General features: G+C 41.4%; 1 protein-coding gene across 4 annotated transcripts in view; it reads right to left on the bottom strand.

Moving 5' to 3' along the window:
• Nucleotides 1-885: 885 nt before the first annotated feature.
• The window catches only part of LOC131074367 (uncharacterized), a 105,838-nt gene continuing 89,628 nt past the window's right edge, over nt 886-17,095 (bottom strand). For 2 of the 4 annotated variants that reach the window (XM_058010962.2, XM_059218209.1), the window contains 2 exons: nt 2,083-2,298; nt 886-1,937 (listed from right to left, as the gene is read on the bottom strand). In XM_058010962.2, coding sequence (XP_057866945.1) covers nt 1,113-1,937; nt 2,083-2,298 — 1,041 coding nt within the window. In that variant the 3' untranslated portion in view covers nt 886-1,112. The remainder of the gene's footprint in view (nt 1,938-2,082; nt 2,299-17,095) is intronic. The other 2 variants (XM_059218208.1, XM_058010965.2) reach the window with 1 other exon arrangement.

The raw sequence follows: 17,095 nt of genomic DNA, 5'->3' as shown, positions 1-17,095 counted from the left end.
GCTAGAACAAATCACATATTCACTTATCCTTTATTTGCATGACATTCCATCTTCAAATCATGCAAAGTTAACATATTCACATATCCTTTATTTGCATGATCACACTCTCTTTATATCATTTAGAGTTGCCCTTTCTTTGCATGGATACTATCCCTAACATCATTTATTTTTCGACGTATGGATAATTAAATCTCTTGTTGATTCTTTCTTCTAAACTTCCAATGTTTTGGTCTCAATACAACCTCATTTTCATCTAGAAGTTCATCTCTCCTACAAGTTCATCCAAATTCTTAGCATCGAACACAATAGTAGATAAACGCTATATATATGATAGGTAGAATATTAACAGGAAGATGGAAGAATCATAGGTATTCCAAGATCGTAGCATTGATGGACCAATGTGGTTCAATGCAACGTCCATCATCATAAATATAAATTGTCAAACGGTATTCCTATTTAAAACATCATTCCAGCTAAATGCACACATTTTCTAATAAGACTTATACAAGTCAACAAGTGAAATCTGCAGTAAATTATCCGTTTTGTTGAAATTTCCACTAATATACCTTTAAAGCCCTTCAAAATACTCTTATATTTTGTATAACGTGTGGTGCAATATTGTTCAGAAGTAACATATTTCTCTTAGAATTATATCCATTCTAATTAAAATCAAATCCATCTGACCATCACAACAAAATAAAAAATAAAAGTTTTAAGATCAAATATCTTCTAATGCCCTTGTCTTGTCGAAGAGGAATTTTGGATATAACTCTTATGTTATTTGATTCTTTACATCAAAATGGCTAAAAGGGTGAAAGGAGTCCTCAATTTATATTTAGTTCACTACAAAAAGTTGTAAATTATCCATGTAAAAGAAAGCAGCACTCAAAAAGCACCCTCGTGCCTGAAAAGGCAATTATCTGAAATTCAAAACATGTCATTTCGAGTGAAGAAATTTCGTGCAAAGAAGTAAATAGGACTGAAATATATATTTTACATGTTTTTCCAAGTAAAATCAACTTGCCAATCTTATGCAAATAATATATGTATATTTGAGTATTTTTGGATAAGGTTTTTTAAATCAACACCAACTGTTTTATTGAAAAATTGACTCATTCTAGAATTTTTTGCTCCTCTAACACACATTTTGTTTGCTCTGCAATGCAAAGTTCTTCATCGGTAGGGATTACTAATACTTTGACCTTTGATCCAACCTTCTGGATTTCCCTTGTGTGAGTTTTATTTTCATAGTTCTTAGTATCATCTATCTCAATACCAAATGCAGTGAGATGAGCACAAATCATTTCTCGAATTTTGGCAGAACCTTCACCAACTCCTCCACTAAATATCAAAGCATTGACATTTCCTTCAAGATGAAAAAAATAAGCTCCTAGATACTTCCGAATTCTGTGAATATAAATTTCAACTGCAAGTTTATGCCTCTGACTACCTGCATCAGATGCTTCCAAGACATTCCTCATGTCCTTGTCACCACAAATGCCATGCAATCCACTTTCATTATTTAATACATAATCAATTTGATTGGCATTCAAATTTTTTTGAGAAGCCAATATCTGACAAATAGCAGGATCAATGTCACCACATCGTGTTGCCATAACAAGCCCTTCTAATGGGGTTACACCCATGGTTGTATCTATGCACTTCCCATTCTTGATTGCTGCTATGCTAGCTCCAGCACCGAGATGAAATGCAATTGCATTAACATTTTCTTTTTCCTGCCCCAGATATGTTGCTGCTCGATCTAGGAGGAACTGGTAGCTTGTTCCATGAAATCCATAACGTCTTAAGCCAAGCTTTTCATAGAAAGTATAAGGAATAGCATAGATGTATGCATAAGGAGGGATCGTTGAATGGAAGCCAGTATCAAACACAGCAACTTGAGGACACTGGAACAACTCTTCTGCTACTCGGATGCCCTGCATAGACATCCTAAATTCAGTTGCATAGCCTGTAAAATTGCAATATTTAACAATCCACAAAAGCATGTGTCCCACAAGTCCAGGCGGGCTAATGGTGCAGCACACCATTTGATAAACTGAGGACTAAAACCAAAATGCACACCTCAAGATTTGGAGGAGTGTGTAGGGGAGCCAAAGGGGATGCTTTCTCAATAGTCTTCTTAACTTCTTCAGTAACAAGCATCGGATGAGTTAGGTACTCTCCTCCATGGACAACCCTATGTCCCACACCATAAAGTCTGCCTGCTTGTTCTTTCTGCATCTGAAGCAGCCCCATAACTTTTTCCAGAGCTGACTTATGGTCTGTAACATTAGTTCCCTGCAATCTATAATCAGCCCTGTGATAACATTGTTTTTTTCTTTGCGTTTCAATATTTATTTGCATAAAAAGTAGAATGTAAATCTCCATAGCCAAGTTACTAGGAGACAAGCAAATGACAACTAACATGCACATTACCCATTGCTTGTCTGCACTAATTTTACAAAATAGAAACTACAAAACTGTAATGTTCCCACTTTGAAATACTATTTAATGATAAATGATAATAATAAAATTAAAATTAAAATATAAAAGAATATAATTAAATTTTAATTAAGTTAATGAATGGTCAAAGGCATGAAATGAAAAGTCGTAACTCCCTCAAACATGAAATATAAAAGGGAGAAAAGAACCTCATTTGAGGGGGATAATTTGGGGAATGAGAAGTGCAGACCTGATTTAAATGAGTGCAGAACTGATTGTGAAAGGTTGTGTCCCTTACAAAGGGCAGAAATAATAAAGAGTTGCACTCTTTCAAAGGGTGCTAAGGGTGAAAGGGTGCGTCTCTTGCCAAAGGGCATACATCATGAAGAGGTGTGACCTCTCCCCCACATTGAGTGATATAAAGGAAAGGAATCAAAAGCCTCCAGTGATATGACCAACGATCAAATCATATCAGTACTGTTATTAAGTTACAGGCATCAATTAGCCATGGGGAATTGGATCATTTATAATAAATTATATTGGGTTATAGAATAAGCAGATCAACAGAATCATCAACCAGCAAGTGGGGTTAAATTCTCAGCCATTGAGCAAATTGAATCATCAATGAAGATGTCTGTATTGAATGATCAATGGAATGAAAAGTAAGAGATCAAATCAGACATAAAGATCTCCAATCAGTAATCAGCAGACTGATAATCATAGAAGGGAAACAATTTAATTAGCATCACTGCTCATAAAGAGCAGATCAGTCATAAGATATAAAGCAGATCAGCTGATCATTCTAGATCAAGCATCAAAAGAGACAAAAGTCAATCAATCCAAACAGAATATCCGATTTCATATTTAATCAAGGTAAAGTCAATAGACTTGGACAGGTGCTTGGGCAAGATTTAGGGCAATCGCAAAAGGGGACATTACAAGTGGTATCAAAGCATGTTCATGCCAGCCTGAGGGAACAGAGAACAGATTTGCTTGATTCTTTACAGCGACGAAGATAAGCAATGATTACTTCATAAGTCTGGTTGTCTTTCTCAGTATATACACAACAATTATCAAGCACAAAGAAAAGAACAGGCAGTGATCAGTTTATGAGAAGATAAATAATAACAAAGGCAGCAATTTTATTAAAGACCTTTAAGGCAATCAGCATAAAGCATCGATTGGGATTTATTAGAAGACAACACATTTGTTAGCGATAAGCAATAAAACAGTGACCTTACCTTTTAAAAGATGGCGAGTTTTTTTATAAAAAATAGAAAGGTAGCAGCTAGCAGCGATTACACAAGAGAAAATCAAATTGAATGAAGATGTCAGGTTTATTAAGATGATGAGAGTAGCAATTAGTAAATGGCATGTTCTGATCTTAATAAAGAAAATTATGATTATCTTAAAAGACAACCTTTGAAAGGTTGTCTCTTCATCAAGTTGCCTCTTTTGATGAGTCTATAAAAAGGATTGTGAATTGTGGTGGAGGAAAGGGTGTGAAGAATAAAACAATATATCAAAATGTTGTTGTGTAGCTAGGTCGGATCCCTTCTAGGACCGACCTAGTGCACAAAATGCCAAGTGACCTGTTGGCCTTGGCATTTGTATATCTCAGTTGATGAGTCTAATTTGAGGCAGGCCCTATTTGGGCGAACCACTTGTGTGTAACTTGTGATTAAGTTAAATGTAACTTGCAACTAAGGGAGACTCATATGTAACTTGTAATATATAGGTCTGACCCTATCCTTGGCGCCAAAAGTATATGGCCGACTTGAAGTCTATTAGGAGGTATAGATTCATATATATACAAGGTCATGATTGCATCAATAGACATGAATTCAATAACATGAAGGACATGTTGTGTGCTCGGGGATGACGAAAAGAGCTTATCGTCTATGGTTGGGAAGGCAACAGATCTGATGTTTGCCTGTGGTTAACAAGCACTACCATAAAATCAACATGGTATCAGAGCCATGTTCCTTCTATAGAGCCTAACCGCTTGAAGGTAGATTCTGTGCTTTTGAGGGAAATTCAATCAGAAACATTTGCAAATTTAAGATCTCTTCCAGATCGAAAGGCGACTACAGAGGATAATGCAGCGATTACATTCGCTGACCTCCTCCCTTCACAGTGGCATCGGTCAAGCGTCTAAACAAATCAGGTGGCAATCAGGGGATCGAGTCTCCCCAGGCCTCGAGAACAAGTATGATGGCCCAAAATCCTATGTCTGAAGTTCCATGGGGGAACGCAGACAGCAACCTGTGCAAAAAATTGTCTGCTGCCCAGTCACAGGATTTTGCCCAGATTTAAAGCTCGGCATTGTCAGCGTTGAAAGATGTTGGCTTATGACTCGAACTCGGGCTGCTATGGCTGGAGAGGTTTTTGTGCTCGATATAAATTCTTTGAAGAAAAAGGGCTAGAGATGGAGCCCGCAGCCCTGTGGTATCGGTACTTGGATTGGCTTTATCAGCACAAGGAGCTCGGATTGTATATCAATGTCAATCGAATCAGGTTTACCAATGAATTCGTGGAGGCGATGGAACCCAAGTTTCAAAGCGCTTTTAAGGCCTTGGAAGAGCTTGAGGCTGGTTCGATTGCCAATCCGGACGAGGGCCACATGGTCAGGCACTATTGGCTCAGGAAGTCCAGTATTGCTCCCAATCCTAATCTACAGCAGCAGATTAATAGAACGCTTGACTCTATCTACAAGTTTGTTGATGATGTACAAGACGCATCATATTGTCCTCGGTATCCCACGTCTAACCTCTGTGCAATATCAAGGGATCCAGATTGGAAGTGGAATGATCAAGAAGAATGCCTTGGTGGAACAAATCTTCAAAGAACAAGGGACGAAATAGTCTGTCGGATCTTTTTCGGAGCAAGGGCGGCTTAGGATCTCCGTCTCCGTCGCTGACCAAGTTGAGGCAAAATTCAAACGACAATTTAGCGCGACTAAGTGCTGAATTCGGGTTTGGGGATTCGGCGTCTCTATCGCCTTCAGCTCAAGCGCCCAAGAGGTCTGTGGATCAATTTGTTGCACTGCGGCTCCCTCTGCCGCAGTCTTCAACTGAATCGACAACGTGTAATTCTCCGTCAAGTCACGTTAATGGCTATTGTAAAGGGAATAATAATCCTTATTACGATCTGTGTCCTTTGTTGCCCCTGCCTTCACCGAATCAAACTTTGAGAAAAGAGTAGTAGTTGAATGCATGGTGAAGGAGGCATTCAGACGCGATCCAGGGCACCCGCAGTGGCATCACAGTGCCTTCCAAGATATCTCCAACCTGAGGTACTCTTTGGATGCTTGCAAGCTGGAGGAGTTTATGAAACGGAGCTTTCCATCACACCATCTTGCATGTTTGGAGACTGCTTTATCATTGGACATTGAGCATGATCTTCATTATAATATCAAGCAACCAGAGCTGATAGCTTTAGAGCAAGCGGTGAGGAGTGCAAAAGGTCCAATTCAGGATGGCAACCTTGTGAAGCATTTGTAATTTCCAATCTTCTTGCATAGTTAGGAGGCATAATCAAATAGATGGAGGTGGCACCTTTTGGGTGCAAATTCGAGAGATGATATAGCATACACCCTACGGAGATCACTCGCTTCACGACACTCGTGGGTCTTCTCTCTTAATTGTATCTCATCTCATCTTCATTGGTCATATGGGTGGTGGAAAATCTCAGGCGTTTGGACTTTTGACTATTGGGTTCCTCATGTTCCTGCCCGGTTTTCTTGGTAATATTCAGTTTTACAGAGATATAATGATCTTCAGTATTTCCACAACATAAGTATTGCAGAAATACAGAGATATTTGGCTTTTACTTCTCAGAGAAACTTTATTTGGAGAGAAAGGAAACTCGGATAGGCGAGATGGAGAACTATATTTGTCCATGATCCATTATGATTCCCCCTCGAACAAAAGATCCCCCCAACCCAAGCTAAGATGGGTGTAAGGCTATAGATTAAGCTTAGCATTCTAACACACTCTGCTACAGGTGGATTTTTGTCGCATTTAGGTGGTTGGTCCATCACTTTGTTGTGGATGGTATTAAAGGCATCTCTTTAGATGATGCTTAAGCTATGCACGGAGCAGATATTGTGAACAGATGATGAGTGATGGCGAGGGCCAAAGGCCACGCAGCCGTCAAATAATCACTAGGTGCTTCGATGTGGTCAATCCAAGTGAATGAAAATTCCATTGCTGAGCAAAATTATAAAAAATAAGACAAATCAGAGATTGAATTCAAGGAAGGAAGGTTGCATGCATTTCTTCGCATAGGAAGAATCAGCATTCAGAGGGAGTCTGACATATTGTCAGAAGTAACCTTGGACAAAGAGGTCAGAAGGTAGAGAGGGAGCTTGACATTTCAACTTCAGAGGGAGCCTGATTTTTCAGCTTCATAGGGAGCTACATCGTCTTGAAGATTTGGTTAATGCGTTTTTCTCGGTGATGGAGAAATTTGAGGTGAGAGCCCTTGTTAATGAGTTCTTCTCTGTGAGGGAGAAGTTGGAGGTGCAATCCCTTGTTAATGAGTTATTCTCTGTGAGGGAGAAGTTCGAGGTGCTATCCCTTGTTAATGACTTCTTCTCTGTGAGGGAGAAGTTTGAGGTGCAATCCCTTGTTAATGCATTCTTCTCTGGGAGAAGTTTGAGGTGAAAGCCCTCGTTCCACCCTCTGCGAGTAGGTATGGTGGATCCACCCTCTGCGAGTAGGCATGGTGGAGATGCATTCTTCTCTGGGAGAAGTCTGAGGTTAGAGCCCTCGTTCCACCCTCTGCGAGTAGGCATGGTGGAGCCACCCTCTGCGAGTAGGCATGGTGGTAATGCACCCTTCTCTGGGAGAAGGTTGAGGTCAAAGCCCTCTTCCACCCTCTGCGAGTAGGCATGGTGAGCCCACCCTCTGCAAGTAGGTATGGTGGGTATCATGGAAGAAATTCCATGTTGTGCTTGTTCACCCTCTGGGAGTAGCTATGGTGAATGTATTATTCATGGGAGTAGCCATGGTGGTAGTCACTATGTGACTTGGTTATTCAGAAGGAATCCTCCCTAGCTAAGAGGGATTGTTGTTGTGTAGCTAGGTCGGATCCCTTCTAGGGCCGACCTAGTGCAAAAAATGCCAAGTGGCCTGTCGGCCTTGGCATTTGGATATCTTAGTTGATAAGTCTAATTTGAGGCAAGCCCTATTTGGGCGAACCACTTGTGTGTAACTTGTGATTAAGTTATGTTAATTTATTGTAACTTAGTGAGGAAAATAAATAAGGATTCGAATCCTTATAGGGTTGGGCCCTTCTTCTTAATGTAACATGGAGACTCAGCTGGGCCCTTCTTCTAGATGTAACGTGGAGACTCAGTTGGGTCCTATTCCCATGTAACGTGTAGATTAGGCAATTGATGTCTATAGGGTTGGGTCCTATTCCCATGTAACGTGTAGATTAAGCAATTGATGCCTACAAGGCTGGGCCCAAATGTAACGTGTGGACAAGCAATAGGGCTGGGTCCAAAAGGTAACGTGGCACATATTGCAAGTTATGTAGGCCCCAAATTGGGCGCCAAAGTGCAAAGTAGAATATGTAAAATAAAGAGAATTGGTTAAGGCCGACTTAGAAGACTTAAACATGAATCTTGTATATAAACAAGATTCATTCTACACAATAGACATATATATTATTCATTGCTAGCCTATTGTGAATCAGCCTTAAAAAAAGGCAGCGAACTATCCTCTTGTGTCAGCGATTCAGTCCTAGGAACAGTGAACTATCTTCCTGTGTCCGCAATTCATTCCTAGGAACAACGAATTGTCTCAGTGGCAGCGAATCATATCCACAGTCGGCAAATTCACTCCTATGCTCTGTGAATGATCTGCATGACAGCAAACAGCAAATCTCGATAGTGCAGATAAGTCTATCAAGCTATTCCTTGTGCCCTAGTTTGGAATCTTCAATCTGATGTTCCTATTTATATGTTGCTTCAAGTGCAGTAAGCAAAGTTGTATGCTGATATTGTCTAATATAAACTTGGATCTTCTTGCTGGGTTTTTCACCTCCAAGAGGGAGGTTTTCCCACTGTAAACTTGTGTTGTGTGCCCTTTCTATTTGTGTGCTTTGATTCTTGTGACTGCATTATTATTTCCTGCTCATTATTGTTAATCTGATCACGAAAATCAACAAGTTAAATGTAACTTGCAACTAAGGGAGACTCATATGTAACTTGTAATATATAGGTCTGACCCTATCCTTGGCACCAAAAGTATATGGTCGACTTGAAGTCTATTAGGAGGTATCAATTCATATACATACAAGGTCATGATTGCATCAATAGACATGAATTCAATAACATGAAGGACATGTAGTGTGCTCGGGGGTGATGATAAGAGCTTATCGTCTATGGTTGGGAAGGCAATAGATCTGATGTTTGCTTGTGGTCAACGAGCACTACTATAAAATCAACACAAAACACCACCAAGTAAAGAGAGAATTATAAAGAGTTATCTTATGCAAATTTGTATAAAGAGATTGATTAATTATCTTGTGGATAAAGTGAATTGGCCCAAGAGATGGTTCTGGTCCTGGTTGGATGCTCCTTCCTTTTGTGGATAAAGAGAAAATTGGCCCAAGAGATGGTTCTGGTCTTGGTTGGACGCTCCTACCTCTTGTGGATAAAGTGAATTGGCCCAAGAGATGAATCTGGCCTTGGTTGGACATTCCTGCCTCTTGTGGATAAAGTGAATTGGCCCAAGAGATAGTTATAGTCCTGGTTGGACACTCCTGCCTCTTGTGGATAAATTTAATTGGCCCAAGAGATGATTCTGGTCCTAGTTGGACACTACAAAAATGTTCAAAAATCATCAGAACTCTAGACCAGTCAGAAACACAATCTCTTTGCATTATTGGTCAACTTGTGAACTATGTTACTAGGTTTCAAAGTGTGCTTTAAAGTAAATGTTTTTTGGAGTGTACTTCGATTTAAAATGATAACACAAAGTGAAATTCATCTTTTAATTTTTACATCAGAACATTGTGAATGGTCACACATAAAATAGTGTTACCCGGAAACACGTTTCCACCCTAAAGGCACATGTTTCGGAAACAAAAACGATTTCAGGGACGGGGGGACGGCCGAAAACGTTTCCAAGCCGTCCCCGACCAAGCAATTTTTTTGGAAACCATCCCGGAAACTTGGAAACGGTCAACGATTTGGTCTAAGACTATTGACCGTCCCCTAGACAACTGGGGACAGCCAAGCCGTCTCCCAGCCATCTCAGGGATGGGCGACCATTTCCAGTGGCAAGAGGCATTAAAAAAACAATTTTTTTAATAAAATCTATTTTTTATTGCAACAATAATCAATGGAATTAATAACTTAATTATTAAATTAAATTTTAATATCGATATTTATTATTAAATTTTTTATTTTAATCAATGGAAGCGATATTATTATTCTATTTTTGTTTTCATTTTGACTTTGAAGTTTGAGACTTTGAGTCTTCTGACATTATATGATACAATGATACAATGATAATTGAATCTTGATATATGATATGATACTTTAAGTCTTAAACTTTTCATTTTGTTGAAACTTGCAGCCTTTGCTTATTTAAATATCTTGATATATGATATGATACTTGATAGTGATGCTTTTCATTGTTTCAATGAATTATATCTGTAAATGTATGAAATTGAAATTTGAACTCTCATTTGATTCATTTGATCATGATGCTATCCTATGTTCTTATTCTATGATGATTCAATTTGATTCGTTTGATGCTATGTTCTTAGTTCTATGATGATTCAATGATTTTAGATTTAGAATCTAGATTCTGATTTATAAATGTTATTATGTCGCTATGATGAATGTTTATCGTGTTACAATGTTATATATAAATATATAATTCATGAGTATATTTAAAATTTCAGATTTCCCTATATATATATAAATAGCTGTCCCCTACTACGGCAAAAAAAATGTCCCAGAAACCCATTTCCCCGTCCCCCCGTCCTGGATACTTTGGGGTAACATAAACCCATTTCCCCGTCCCCCCGTCCTGGATACTTTGGGGTAACATAAATATAAAATATTTACAGCATTTAGCTTGTATGGTTGTAACTAGTTATCTTCTTTGGGTTGCCTGAAGATGGAACAGTATGGGGGGGTCTGAAGACTGCGGACTGCACATTCAGTCAGGAATGCAGTGAGGTCTAAGGTAATTGAAGAATTTTTAAAAGACTAAAGTTGTCCTTGGTTTAACCAAGACTAACTTCAAAATGAGTAGTAGAAATCAGGCTAGTAAAAAGAGAAAAAAAAGAAATCTATTAATGCAATAAAAGCACAACATGAAACTCAAATATCAACCAATATAGATGAGTTGCGTCTCTGCAAGTTTCATAATCTTTATGGAATTGGGAACCAGGGATGCCGGAAGAAAACAAATGACTAAAGTCCAAAACAGATGGAAATAGAATCAGCAGACAGAGTTAATGACATTAACTAAGATAAAGGACTCATACCTTAAAAATGATCATGTTGAACAGTCTAAAAGGGCTTCAATGTCTCATAATTCACAAAAATAACCTTCTTGCCCACCTAAATGAATGACAAAAGAGATAATTGACCGAATGCAAGAATGTGTCAATTTGTGGTTGAGGAGATTAAGAAATATCATATTTCTTAATAAAACACACGAAAGTGGATCTATTGCAGAATTTCGTGTGGCTTCTCCTGTTTGTTTTGATGAGGATGAATTGCAATTTGCAAGTATTTTCAATGCTGCTAAAGCCTACCAGCACAAAGACATCAAGGACAGATTTAGATAGCTGAAGCAGAAAAAGTAGTTTGTTTGACAGGAAGCAAGATTCCAATTGTTAGCAGTAACTAAGAACAAAGATCAATGATCCTCAATTTAAACATATAGTAAATATTTATATACAATACAAGGAATAAAAGATAGAAGAAAGGATCCCTAGTTGCTCCTTAAAAAAGAAAACAGAGAACAAAGAAAACTGTGGCATGCAAGAGGAAAGCTATAATTTTTCAATCAAGCAGAGCTATGGCCCAGAAAGCACCAAATATTCAGAAAGACATTGCCCTACATGATAGATAAAATTGAGTTAAAGTCGCCTGAGCGATGAGAGCACCACTATGTGTACCTCTTCGACAGAATTTGCTACTAAAAATGCATAGCATCAAGGAATTCAACAATGAGCTATTTTCCATTTGAAAGAAAACAACTTGGGCATCAGAAGACCTCCTTCAATCAAGCTTCCAAGCAGCATAAACAACAGCAAAAACATGATGACTACATCAATAGCTAGAATACTCAACAGCATGCAAGATTAGTCTCAGTGCAACACAATATACAACAACAATCATGTAAATGTTAGTCAGCAAAAAGTTGTCATTCAAGAAGATGTACACAGTCAAAGTAGGAACAAAGAGAGAAATGTTAATGTGTGTTTTGTGTCGTCACAACCACCAAAGGCACCCAATTTTAAATAGTTGTAGACAGTTCCAAAGTAAACATGAGGGAATTGTAAATTTGTTAACCTTGTTATATTTTGCCTTGTGAATTTGTTATGTTGATGCACATCTAACAAGTGTCCTAATGCCAAATCAAGCCTGTGCTGTTTTAAATTAATGTCATGTTTAGGTTTTAGGTCGAACTGAATTATATTTACCCCCTACATACTAATGTTTGTTAGCAATGTCCATGTACTGTTGATAGGGCTTAAGCCCTATCGCCTTGTACACCCCAAGGTCAAACATATTAGGGGCTTATGATTAAGTCTTAGTTATCCACATATTACGAATTAAGGCCAAAACACAAGTCTAAGTCTCACACTCATCTTTAACTGTTGATCGTATTTAAATTATACTAAATATTTTAAGGATGAGCTACTGATAAAGTCATTAAGTAGTTGAATCCTTAACGTTAAAGTCATAAGGAAGTAAATGTTTAATGTTTAAGAGCCCAGGAGGAGTCAATAGAGAAAAATAAACGTTTAGTGATAATGCCAAATTTGCATTGTTTTTGCTTACAACATAGGCAAACTCCATTGAAAGAACAAGGGCATCCATCTGCTGCCAGTAATCCAGAAAGGACAGGCTTTGACTAGACACAGGGCAGAGAAAGGAGATTAGTAGGGCACACGGAGAAGTAGTAGGAATTTCATGATTTCTTTGAATGTGTTAGAGGTCTGACAAGGCATGTAGGGCAAAGAAAGGAGGCACGCAAGGCAGAAAGGAGGGCACAAGGATAAGAGAGATACACTCAAAAATTTATGACTGTCTTTAAGGGCAATTTGAGAAGCATGTAAGGATGTAGTTTGTAAGCCGTAAAACTAGTTATATTAATGTAATAGTAATAATTAAGTTGTTATATGGGTGGGTAGTTGGTAGTTGTTGGCGGTTGATGGCTCAACCAACCGCAGACTCTTTATATGCAGCCTTGTAGCACCTTTGAAGGTGTGGGTTTTCGGAATGAATAAAATACATCTCTAAATGCATCTATCCTATGAGTGCTCATATTCTGTAATGCGTGTGTTGGCTTATATCCTGTGATGTATGCTTCACGACTGCAATACCTTGTACTTAATTCTTCATCAGTGAGCCCGATATATTTATGGTTAGAGTCCTGACCGACATAGGCCACTAACATTTTGGCGCCATTGCCTAAGTCGAATCTGAAGGTCTCAGGAGGGAAAGCTGGCGGGATGGAAGTATAATGGGTCGTCCATTCGACCAAAGCATCCTGGTGACAGACAGTGACGTGGAAGATAACACCGAAGTAACTAGGGAGGATCAGTTGACACAGGACTTGATTCACGCGTGGGACGTTTCCGTGGACCGGTCCGTACAGCGAGAAGCGGAACTGAGCACTGTCTCGGCTGATACGGTACGGGCGGAACTCAACGTGAACCAGGTGGTACATGATCTCCTGGGTAGCCTTCCACGGTTGTTGGCACGTGTACTCGTGGAACGTGAAGAGGAACGAGAGAACACACAAAGGGAGCAACGTAGGCAGCAAGTGCTCCAACAGTACAAAGAAAGGAATCAAAGGGAAGAAGAGCAGAGGGACTCCACACAACGACGAAACCACCGCAGTTCCAATAATTAATGCCAAATACACTCAACAAAGATCGAAGCCGACAAGCCTTGAAGGAACAAGAAGGGAACCAAGAAGACATAGTGAGAAGATCCCTGCGCATCCAGGAGCAACTGGAGAGGCGCCTGAAACTCTACCGGATAGTTGAAGAAAGAGGGAGCCTGGCGGAAGGTTCTCGACAACATACACAAGAGTGGGACAGAAGTCACAACAACCCAGAGGCAATAGGAAGTAGTGATAATTGGGAACAAACAACCGCGCCAACCGAGTCATTCAACAATTCCCAGAGTAACTCGGGGAGTACGAGAAAGATGGCACGTAACCCTAAAAAACAGAAACTTCCCAGATTCAATGGACTAGGATCGAAGGACCCCGCTCGCCACTGTAAAACTTGTGTCACCATATGGCAAGACAATGGCGAGGATGATGAGGATAACTGGCTAAAAGCATTCCCAGCCTCTCCGTGGAATTGCCATTGACTGGTACACGGACCTACCCACCACTTCGAAGGATACCTGGAAAAAACTTGCTAAGGCATTTGAGGAGGAGTTTCGGCTACTGCAGGACGATGACAAGATCGTCGCAGAAATATACAACACCAAACAGGGCAAGAGTGAGACAGTACGGTCCTACTACCGTAGACTAAAAGAATTAATTGGCAAAATGGACAATACGCCAGCCGACGGGTTAAAGATGCGATGGTTCATCGAGGGTCTGCAACCATCCCTACAAAAAAAGATGAAGGTAGTACCTCCATCTACTTTCATGGAGGCATACAATAGAGCCATGGATATTGAAAGCGAGAACAAGACATCGAAGGGCAAGAAGTGCACAAGTGATGAAGATAGTAGTGATCAGGAAAGCGAGGAGGAGTCACGAACGATACAAGCCCTCTGGAAGGATATGAGATGGATGATGCGGGAAATGCGGACACGAAAGGAAGAAAGTAGGGAGGGCAGGGACCTCTGGTGCACAGAGTGCAAACTGGAGGGACACACAAAAACCAATTGTCCAAAGAAAGCTTTCTGTGACATCTGCCAAGTGTTGGGGCATGCTATTAAGGAATGCCCCTACAACTTGAAGGCAAGGAGTGCCCAGGTACTATATACTCAAGAACAGGCAACACCACCCACTACACCCTCCAAGAACACAAATTCAGACGCATCACCAGGTGGCTATAGGAGCAGCCGGAGGGGGAGTAACAACAACAGTAATAATAATACCCCACGGGGTCGCATCCAATACGATGCAAAAGGCAAACCAATGATACAATGTTGACGATGTAACGAATGGGGCCATTTTGCACGCGACTACTAGAGTGGTGTCGGACAAGGAGGAGGACTACTCTACAAATGGTGTGGGCCGGGCAATCACAAAGATGCGGAATGTCCAAAGCAGAAAGGCATGAACATGCTGGAGGTAGTACAGCCAGAACCAGAAGTACTGGCCATTACCCGATCCCATACAAGGAAACTAATATACCCTGACCCAAGTACAGAAAAGAAAAGACTAAAGGAGGCACAAAAGGAAGTAGAAAGGGAAATGAGTGAGGAACAGAGAAAGCCAATATCCCACAAAACCACCAACACCATACGAACCGACTCCGAAGCAACCATAATGAAACAGCTGCTACAAACCACCGTGCCGGTCCGCATAGTGGATCTGTTGCAGACACTACCACAACTGCGGATTGCTATAAACCAAGTGGAGGAGACTAGAAAGGAAAGGGAGTCGATAGCCATTAATATGGTGGCCATTAAAATGGTGGAACCCACAGGTGGTCACAAGGACAAGGTGATGGAAAAAATTAACGTATCAGATTTCCACAAAACCCAAACAAAAATATGGGAAGGTAGATTAAAGTGGAAAAAAAAAATGAAGAGAGAAGAGGATGGAGAGAGAAAAAGAAGAAGAAAAAATACAAGGAAAAAATATTTAAAAATAAAAGGCCAAGGCGAAATATCAAAAAGAAAAGTCAAGACATTAAAAATTAAAGCAAGATATAATAACATGGCAAAGTGTGTACTATCATTGTACGCTAAAAATCAAAAGGTGAAGAGCGACAAGAAGCGGACGACGAAGGTGAGTGCGCAGGACGGCACAAAGCTAAGGCAAGGGAGGGCCGAGTGCACACAGGGCGGCACAAAGCGAAGGCAAGGGAGGGTCGAGTGCACACAGGGCGGCACAAGGCGAAGGCAAGGGAGGGCCGAGTGCACACAGGGCGGCACAAGGCGAAGGGAGACACGGCACATACGGCGGGGCAAGGCAAAGCATACACCAGGCGGCACAACGCGTAGGGTGTGGCATACGCAAGGCGGCACCACAGGTCGGGGGTGGCGTACGCGAGGCGGCACGGTGGACGAGGTGTGGCGCACGACGATGGGTGACACAACAGGTCGGGTGGGGCGTACGCAGGGCGGCACCACAGGCAGCACAATGCGTAGGGTGTGGCGTATGCAAGGCGGCACCACAGGTCGGGGGTGGCGTACGCGAGGCAGCACGGTGGACAAGGTGTGGCGCACGACGACGAGCAACACAACAGGTCGGGTGGGGCGTACGCAGGGCGGCACCACAGGCGACACAACAGGTGGAGGGTGGCGTACGCGGGGCGGCACAAACGGGGTCTAGCTTACGCCGGGTGGCACATACACCGACGGCCAACAAGGTGCACGAAACAGAGGGTGGAGGAGGTGCGTGCGGGAGGCATAGGCACAGCCAGCGTACGCGTCCCACACTCAGCCAGCATATGCGTCACACACGGCACGAGTGGCATAGGCCCTCCAGCCCAGGAGCGTACGCACAATCGCTAGGCATACGCGTACGCACAACAGCAGCTGTAGGAAGCACACCAGCAGGTTGCACACAGGGAAACCTACGCAGGGCATACCGAGCAGTAACCCTAGCATCGTGCTAAGCACTAGTACACCAGAGGAAGGCACCAGAGGGTTCGAGGCTGTTGCGCAGCAATTTGTCTCAGAATTGGAGGCCATGAGAGCAGCCACCCTGAGGATGATTAACCACTCTCGAGGATCTAATATGAGTACTATAGTGGCAACCGAGGCATTGTTGGCTTTTATGATGGAGGGCTGCGAGAAGGAGTTCTCCGAGCATATGAGAGACCTGGGATGGCCGGATAGGGCAACTCCAAAAATGACAGGAAACTGGGTGGTGCCACAAACCCTAAGAGGATATGTAGCAGATCTAGGAGTGATGAGGGCTCTCACTGCCATGGAACAGACCTTCCGCACTACCTTTTTGCACCTCCAAGAAGTGACAGGGAAGGCAATTAGGCTAGAAAGGGAACATGCCTTATCCCTGCAACAAGAAGGTGAGATGCAAGAAAGAATTAAAGCTCTCAAACTCGAAGTGGCACAAGAAAAAACTACACGGGTGGCTAAGGAACAGGAACTGGCAGTTTCGGAGAAAGATCGGATGGATGCTCTTCGACTACTGAAGGCCACTAGGGGAAAGCAACTGGCTGCTGAGAGAGACCTACGAGCTCTTAGGGAGCGGACCACAGTAGGAACAGGGACGCCCTCTTGTCC

The sequence above is a fragment of the Cryptomeria japonica genome, chromosome 3, assembly GCF_030272615.1.
Source record: "Cryptomeria japonica chromosome 3, Sugi_1.0, whole genome shotgun sequence".
Classification (NCBI taxonomy): domain Eukaryota; kingdom Viridiplantae; phylum Streptophyta; class Pinopsida; order Cupressales; family Cupressaceae; genus Cryptomeria; species Cryptomeria japonica.
Note: the sequence above shows the minus strand (reverse complement) of the source record. Positions and strands in the feature narration are given on the sequence as shown.